General features: G+C 43.0%; 1 protein-coding gene across 1 annotated transcript; it reads right to left on the reverse strand.

The window, feature by feature from the left end:
• Positions 1 to 1,797: 1,797 nt before the first annotated feature.
• LOC139369452 (TatD DNase domain containing 2) lies at positions 1,798 to 6,153 on the reverse strand. The gene is made up of 5 exons (XM_071108716.1): positions 5,827 to 6,153; positions 4,506 to 5,615; positions 4,264 to 4,391; positions 2,081 to 2,264; positions 1,798 to 1,938 (listed from the first exon to the last, which is right to left on the reverse strand). Exons 1-5 carry the CDS (start codon positions 6,148 to 6,150, stop codon positions 1,798 to 1,800), a joined length of 1,887 nt encoding a protein of 628 aa, XP_070964817.1. The 5' UTR covers positions 6,151 to 6,153.
• Positions 6,154 to 9,089: the final 2,936 nt, after the last annotated feature.

Below are 9,089 nucleotides of genomic sequence, written 5' to 3' on the forward strand. Positions count from 1 at the left end.
GTTTAACTCATTTGTTCTGGTCAGATTACAGTCACAGTGCAGTGAATAGGACACTTGACATAATCCTGTGAAACATGCTAAATTATGACCATGTATTCATTGAAGGAAAGAACCCTCTCTTTGTGTCTTGTTTAATATCGGTTTCAGGTCAGCTGAAGAGGCTGCTACTCAGACCTGGGGAACTAGGGCACCTCTGGCAGTGCGCTGTGGGCCACGTGTTTTATTAGATTGTATTAGAAGGCCTCGTCTCTAACTCCAGGCTGCCCTTCCAACAAGTGTACTCACATATCCGGACCTATATACAACAGGCTCAAGTAGAACACAAAACAGTTACATGGGAGACGTGTGCCCTTGAATAACTCAAAATCATGAGTTTCTCTGGGTTCAGTAGAGGTACTTAGGTACCATTCACACATTGAACCCATTGTCCTAGCAGCTTTTCCACTTTGATCTGGTGTGATGGTAGTGTCTCTCTGGATGTGTCACTGGGTGCTCCTGTCAATCATTCTCAAATGGAAGTGCTGAAGCTACTCTTTCTTAACCCATCTCTGACTGCTCACAGGAAGTGGCTAATGTACAGGCCACTCAGCCACTTCATGTCTCTATTAAATCTGGAAATAAAATCAACCTTATTTCTCCCTAACGCAGAGATGTTCAGCCTGGTTCCCCCCATACAAAACACTACAGAAAGATGTATAAGACAAGGCCCTATATGGACATTCTACTCAGTTGCCCTCTAGTCTATACAAACCCCTGCAACCCCTTTACACGCGTAACATCTTTCCTTAGTGTACCAGACTTGAAGCATACACAATTCCTTCCCATCAAACTACACATAAGGACTGAATTGACACCAGTGGAACTAAGGTATAACTTCAAGAGTAAAGTATTAACCTTTAAAAAATTGCCTTTGAACATAACAGGCTTGTTCTACCATTACCAACCACTGAGTACACCAGCACCCTCAAGAGGTATTTATTTACCTGTTGAGAGTAAATTGACCTAATGCAGCCTCCATGTTCTTGATAGGAGTTTAATGAGGGGTGTTGGAGAGAAAGAGCTGTATTCAAAAGGACCAAAGTGCTCATGTATCAATTCACACAAATCAGGAGAAAGTAAAAATAAGCTTTTAATTGAGTACATAACAGCCTTTGATAGTGAGGAAGGAACCAGGAAGGCTTCTACATCGACTAAATCAAAACCAAACCATTTCACAAGTCAGCAAGGTAGAGTAAAATGATTAAACACCAAAATTAAACAAATTAAAGCTTCCGTCAAATCTAATAATAAAATAAAGGTAAAAAATAAAATAAGATTTGGATTCCAGAGTGAGATCATAGTTGCTGAAACCATTGGGATCTTTTAGAACAGAGTGAAGCTCAAACTGAGCATTTCATGCTCCTAATGCCTGCAAGCCTGTTTCAGACTTAACTCCTAAAACTATGCAAGGGCTTGGGGCCAGCTAAAACAAAGCTTGACAACTACATCCTTTTTTCTCTTATCTTATATACATTTTTCTGCAATGCGTTAACTACCAAAAATATATATATTTTCAGACGTTAAATGCCACAGGCTGCAAACAAAACCAGTTTGGAAAACAGTTGATTTATTCTATATATAGTTTAACGATTATTCTTTAATGTGAACCTTCGATAACACAATTCTCTCCTCCATGAGGCTGCCTATGTTTGAGGAGAGCAAGTGTGTGTCAGGTCACTACGACAGCTACACCTTGTACTTCCATGCCTACAAGGGTGGTAGTCATGGCCTCCGTGGTGACCTTCCCTGTCGTCGTGGTCATATGCCGTAGAGCTGGGTGGTGTTGCGTCGGATCGTGGTGAGCACCGTGGTGATGCTTTCTCCCTTCAGAAGGCTGATCTCACGCAGGGTGTGTATACCCATGCCTGGGTGGGCAAACCTACAGACATCTTTACTAACCTACCGGTACACAGAGAACAAAAACGATTTACATACATGCACTGTCAACCTTAAACTTTCACCTGTATACGCCAAGCTTGTGAATCGGTGCCCGTTGAACCACCCTCCCAAATGTGTGTTGTTGTGTGGTGTTTGTGTGTACCTGTCGGGGCAGGAAATAGGGTGCGTCTGTCTCCAGGAGGATGCGGTCGAGGGGGATCTTGCGGATCGCGTCACGGGCCTCGTATGCCCTAGGGTAGGTGATGAGAGCCGTGAAGCCCACACACAGGTTGGGAAACTCCTTCAGGAAGGGCTCGATCACCGGGTAACTGTTGGTGAAACAGTGTCTGTGGAAAAGAAAGGCAAATGTAAGTCTAAGTTAAAAAACATTGCCTTATAATTCTGTTACCAAAAACAAATGTTTTAAGACATGCTCCAGTACTTTGGCGACTAGTAAGTATATATATTTTTTACCTCCCGCTTTAGGCTGGATGTTACAATGTGTAGTTCATACATGCATAATCTATGAGCAGAATTACTGACTTACCTCAATTAGCCACAAAATCCTTAGTTTGTTTTCTGGAAGCTGTGTTGCACCACTTCCCCTACATTTCCCCCCATTTGGACCAGCCCCTAACAATTTCAGTTCCAGCCAATGAGATTCAGCCCCTCACCATTTGAGTGACAGCTAGCAAGAATCACACACAGTAGAGCGAGAAAGAGAGCAATGACATGGTGCACATCTGATTTTTTTCAGGGAACACTTTTGGCTCGTGGGTGCTACTTTCAGAACTACTGGCTAAAAAGAAGACAAAAGTACTGGAGAATCCTTTAAGATATTTTCTTATTTCTCTCCCTCATGAGGGAAGATAATGAAAGTTCACAGACTTATAACAAGTAATGGTAGACCTACCAATTAGATTTACTGATATCAAATTCTCTTATGAATTATTACGTGATTAAAACTCGTCATTCAGTTACAAAATTAGTAACAGAATTACCAAAACAGTAATGGAATTGCAGAACTGAATTGGCTAAAATGGGAAAATCATAGCAGCCACAAACAACAAGTTGTCACCTGCTACCGTTTTCCCTTCCACTGGCATACTGTTATGTTCAGCTCAAAACGGTTTGGTTTGTGACTGCTTTGTGTTAAACCAAGTGTTAAAACAGTCCGTCTCGACAACCACTCCCTCTCCAGTTAATGTCACCTCCCCCAGCTCCTACCGACACATGAGCCCCCTCTTTTTCCATTTACTGTTACCAGCGTCTGTTGCCAGCACTGACCGACACCAGTCGTCCATTGACGTTGAGATTTGGTCCGTCCACCCTGACGTTAATGTTAACGTTCACAAATGGACCGGACCAAATCTGAACCTATCATAGATGTGTTTCACAAGTTTGGACAGCATTGTACAGTGAGAGCACAGTAGAGTACAAGCCAATACATTAGTACAATACAGTAAAGAAAGGTAGAGTACAGTATATTGTAATGTACTAAATTATACTGTAATCCACTCTACTTTACTATATTGTACTGCACTCTTACTCTGTGCTGCAATATCCAAACTTGTGAAACATGGAGAATGACATTCATATGCATTTCTGTGTAGTACAGATCAGGGACCTATGATGTCAATCCATTTCACATACTGTAGTTAAAAAACAAAGCAGATATTTCAGTTTTTGGAAAAGGTGGTCGCATAAAACACTGAAGGACATGTTACCATAATTCTGTTAGCAAAGTTATCATCTGCACAGTTCCACTAAATTTGTTTTTGTAAATTTTTCTGTGGAAGTTGTTCAAAGTAGCCCTTGTGTATAGACGTGTTGGTTGTTTAGCAACAAAACTGACGTGTGCGCGACTATGGGGCAAAACAGACGAGGTTGGCTTACTGTTGACAACATGTAAACTATAGTTAGTCTCCAATGTTTATTGAAAACATACATTTGCAGAATGAACACTTCTCAAATACATTGCTAGTTGTTGCTCATCTAGCTAGAAAATTGTTTTGCCATATTAGCATAGACGTGACATCAGTCAAAACAAGACATGTTATCAAGAACAAGAAACCTACAATTCCCCACATGGCAGCTTCTTGTCATTGTTGATAGCCATCTGGCCATCCAGAATCACTACACAGGCTTCTGCCCCATTGAAGCGTGCGCATTGTTTTCCTGATGCTAACCCGTCTATATAGAGTTGTATGGATTGTTAAACTTTGAAATCAATGGTTTTTGTTCGGTACACATTTTAAAAGTGAAACAAAAAACAGTCAAATTGTAATTCTGTTACTGTGGAATTCCCCCATGAACAGTATCAGTCACACACATGCAGACACTGACCTGTGGATTTTGTAGTCCTGGGGCACACACTTCTTCATGATGAGCAGCAGGTCATCGTCTGCGTCCCTGCAGTGGATCACCAGAGGCTTGTTCATAGCCACAGCCAGTTTCAGCTGACGTTCAAACACCTACAGGGGGCGCCAAACACACAACACCATCACTACCTCAACCAAGCAGCAGGTTATTAACTACTTCAAATGGGTCAGTTGAATAAGAGGGAGAAAATTAAGTTCTGACCATACCTCTTTCTGCCTGGATGTGTTGGTGGAGTTCTTGTGGGAGTAGTCCAGGCCAATCTCGCCAAAGGCTATAGCTTTAGGGTGTCGCATGGCCATTAGAATGCTACGCTCGTGGACCTCAGAGTACTCTTTGGCGAAGTGGGGGTGGCACCCGAACGCCCCCCAGACCAGCTCCTCCGCCAGCAGGCCCTCCCACAGCGCTTCCCGCACCATGATCCGAGGGTTGCAGAAGTCGGCAATGCAGCCGTGAAAATCAGTCGGGAAGCTGCTCTGGTGCAGGCTGCGGAAGCGGGCAAAGGTGCCCCGGAAGCCCAGCTTGCCCCACAGCATGTCCAGGTGGCAGTGGGTGTCCACAAAGCCATGTTGGCTCGCCCTCCGCTGGGAGGGGTCGCATGCCCAGATAGGCTCCACTCCCACTGACATTCTCCTGGTGTTGGTGCTGTTGTCATAGCACCTGGAGGGGGAGGAAGAGGGAAAGGAGTGGCCTCCGTCAGAGTACCTTCGAAAGGTCTGTTCACAGGGGCGGTAGGGGCTGGAGAACAGGGGGTGGATTTTGTGTGTAGCAGGCGAAGTGTTGCTGGAGCAAATAGCAGGCTCCCACAGAGCAAAGGGGTCCGGGGAGGAGGAGACACTGCTGGGGGAGCGCGGGACACCGATGCCCCCCATGCCAGTCCTGGGTGTCCCGGGGGCAGGCGGCTGTGCACTGTTTGTCTTCTCTTGGGGGATTTGCTTGGAGGAAATGAACACCGTCCTCCATGACTGAGGGAAGGGCTGAGCTGGGCTCTCACTGGGTGGCTGAACAACACCATTCAGTCTGTTTGTAGAGGGGGAGGTGAGAGAGGGTGCTGTAATGCTACCACTCTGAGCATTCACAGCAGGAAAGTTGAGTTTCCAGGTGTCTGGGTGGTATGTTTGAGGCTTCGTGAAGTAAAGTAGAGAGTTAGGAATGTAGTCCAGAGCAGGTAAGGAGGAGTCACTGCTGCTGACCTCTCTCTTGGGCTCCACCTTGGCAGTGGAATGCGATGGAGACTCCTCCTGGGAGAAGGTCTCCACCACCACAGGGTCCTCAACATCTGACCAATCAGGGGAGTCATCCCTTTTCAGCACCACACTCTGAGGTGGAAAAGGAGAGAATAGGGCGATATTGAGTACCGCCTAAGGAAAAAAAACAAAATTGACATCCAATGGAAGCAACACCAGTAAACGACATGTAACACTGGCCATCTGAGTTCATGTAGAAGAGGCAAAGAAAGATGACATTTGGGAGAACAGAGCAATGGTCCGTGCATTGAATTGCTTAGCAGAGTCCACAGTCATGATTTACCTTGGACTCAGAGGGAGTGAGATCTTTCAGACATTTTCTGGAGAGATTCCTGAGCCCCTTGATTTTCCCTGTGAAGAGGTTGCTCCCGCTGGGGTCGTTTGACGAGGTGATCTCCTTTCTCTTGGGTGTGTCTAGGCAGATGCCCTCGAGCTCTCCCAGGCCAGCTGACACGTTCAGATCAGGGGCAGTTAAAACCTCACTGGGCGACACACTCCAGCGGATGGGCTTGGGTGCGCCACCATTGCTCTTGCGGAACTTTGTAGGCGAGCAGAGTGTTGTCTGTAGCCAGTCAAACTTCACCTTCTCTCTGTTGTTGCTGTCCATCTCAGACACCCTAGTCAAAAATACAAGCAAAAGAGATGTCTGCATTATTAGTCACTAAAGTCAAACAATACCTTAAAATTGTCTTCAGAACAAGCACGAGGTTCAGTGATGTGTATCCTCCCAATGTATCAGACACATCACAATTTGAAAAACACCAATGGACAACAATTTGTTAAAGTTCAGTTTTACACTGCAGAGCTGTTTCTTCCAAACGAATTAAGTTATTTTCTGTAGAAACAGACCTGAAACTTTGTTCTCCATTTGTCTTTCCAAGAGGGTGAGCACAGAGGCATCATTTCTCCCTAATGAAATCACAGAAGGAAAAAAAGATGGATAACAAAGTTTCCGTTCTGTTTTAAGATGTGAAGTTTTCGACTACAGACAGGCTTGTTAGCTAGCTAGCTAACTAACGTTAACCTTCACAAATCAACATGGGTTTCTCACATGTCAAAGCCACATCTCTGGTCTGGATACTGTGGCTAGTAAAACTCGGTCTGACATGTAAATTGCTGGGTTCTGCTACCATGCGTTAACTCAGTTGCTACCCAACTTAGCTAGCTAATGTTACCTACCTAGATACCTAGCTTAATATGTTAGCTTGGATCACATCACTTTGTTATCATCAAAATGGATACATTACCTAATATAACATCTGATATAAGACTGATCAAATATTAAAACATTTATTCGAAGTGCAATTCAATCGGAGACTATATAGCTAGCTAGTTTAACAACTTTATCTTCTATAATAATTCTGATGACAGAAAGTAGCTAACCGTAAAACAGCCACGTGCGCACTGATGAGCAAATCCACGTGACTGATTTGACGTCAAAGGGACATTTGTGATTGATTCATTGGTTGGGGTCTTTGCTGATGAGAAAAAATTTATGTCAAGCAAATATTCTTCAAGGCACCCCAAAATCAAGGGCACATTTTGGGGGAGGTTGACTGACCCTACAAACTGATCTAAGGTCAGATCTTGCGTCGTTTCCTAGTTGTTTCTGGAAAGGTAAACTGATTCTAGATCTGTCAATTTGCGAGCTCATATGAAATCTTTCAATCCCTGCTATTTTGCAAGACTCCACTTGATGGCAGTGTTGTTACTACTCGGATGAATGAATAAATGCATGAACATTCTTTGCACAGATTTAATTAGTCATGGTTGTAACAGTCTAGTGTAGGTCGTAGGAGTCAATAAATGATCATATCTTAGCCCACTATGTTGTCAGTCTGGTTGGTACCAGGTAAAACAATTATTAAAGATATAGCTATGTATGCCATCCATCTAATTATCAAGGTTAATTGGACAGATCTAGAGACCACACCCACCATACAGCTGAAACATTACATTTTAGTTTCATATGACTGAATTCTAGTAAAACAATTGAACTGAACTGATTTGAACAAAGAACTGATTCAGTTCTGAGAGGTTAAGAGGGTCAACATAGATAAGCCTGTTTGTACTACTGTCCCCCAATCCTCTCTCCTTTGACTTTGTATCAGTCATCGGTAGTGGTGTACTACAATGTAATTACAAGAGACCCAATACAAATAAGCCAATATTTGGGTCAGATAAGGCAAGCTCAAGATGTCCACATGCTCTTGATGGAAGAAACATATCAGATTGTTCATAGGTGAGATACTTAGCTATTGCCAAGATTTTATGATTGGCAAGATAAGTTGGTTACAATTAGTGTGTATAATTCAACTCTCTCCTAGCGGTTGATGAATGGGAATAAAACCTGAAAAAATGGTACTTGGAAGTTTACAATCTGGGCAATGTCATGTATAGTGATTGACAGCTTCAGAATATGATTTCTGGGGAAACTTAATAAACCTCTCAATAACAGAATCTACCTTTGAAGTCCTTTAATATTATTAATCATTTCTCATTTACAAACACTGTTTCATTCAACCATCAGAGTGCATAATTCATACTTGGTCAGTAATAGTATTTAAAATCACTGACAGAAAAAATAAAATGTATGAGCACAGCAGTGGTGTAATGTACTTAAGTAAAAATACTTTAAAGTACTACTTAGGAAGTTTTTGGGGGTATCTGTCCTTTACTATTTATATTTTTGACGACTTTTACTTCACCATAAATTTTCCCTGACAGGAAACTGGTCCAATTCAGGACAGGAAACTGGTCCAATTCACACACATATCAAAATAACATCCCTGGTCATCCGTACTGCCGCTGATTTGGCGGACTCACAAACACAACTGCTTCGTTTGTTAATGATGTCCGAGTGCCTCTGGTGATCCATAAATGTAAAAAAACAAGAAAATGGTGCAGGAAGTGATAATGCCGATGGAGGGGATGGCTGCCGTTTTACGAGCTCCTAACCAAATGTGCTATTTTGTGTGTTTTTTTGCATTGTTCGTAACTTAGATTGTACATAATGTTGCTGCTACCGTCTCTTATGACCGGAAAGAGCTTCTGGATATCAGAACAGCGATTATTCACCTCGAACTGGACGAAGATGTTCTTCTTCAAAGAAGAAAAGACGGAAATATATGGGATGGAGGTTGCGGTGCATTGTGAGAACTTGTCGGCGAGGGGGTAACCCGCCTCTACCATCCATTCTATTGGCCAACGTGCAATCTCTGGAGAATCAACTGGATGATCTCCATTCAAGATTATCCTACCAACGGGATATTAAAAACTGTAACATCATATGTTTCACCGAGTCGTGGCTGAACGACGAATCAGATAATATACAACTGGCAGGGTTTTCAGTGCATCGGCAGGACAGAACAGCTCCATCTGGTAAAACAAGGGGTGGGTGTGTGTGTCTATTTATCAATAACAGCTAGTGCATGATGTCTAATATTAAGGAAGTCTCGAGGTATTGCTCGCCTAAGGAAGAGTACCTCATGATAAGCTGTAGACCACACAATCTATCAAGAGAGTTTTCATCTATATTTTTTTGAG

This window comes from Oncorhynchus clarkii, chromosome 17, assembly GCF_045791955.1.
Source record: "Oncorhynchus clarkii lewisi isolate Uvic-CL-2024 chromosome 17, UVic_Ocla_1.0, whole genome shotgun sequence".
Taxonomy (NCBI): Eukaryota; Metazoa; Chordata; class Actinopteri; order Salmoniformes; family Salmonidae; genus Oncorhynchus; species Oncorhynchus clarkii.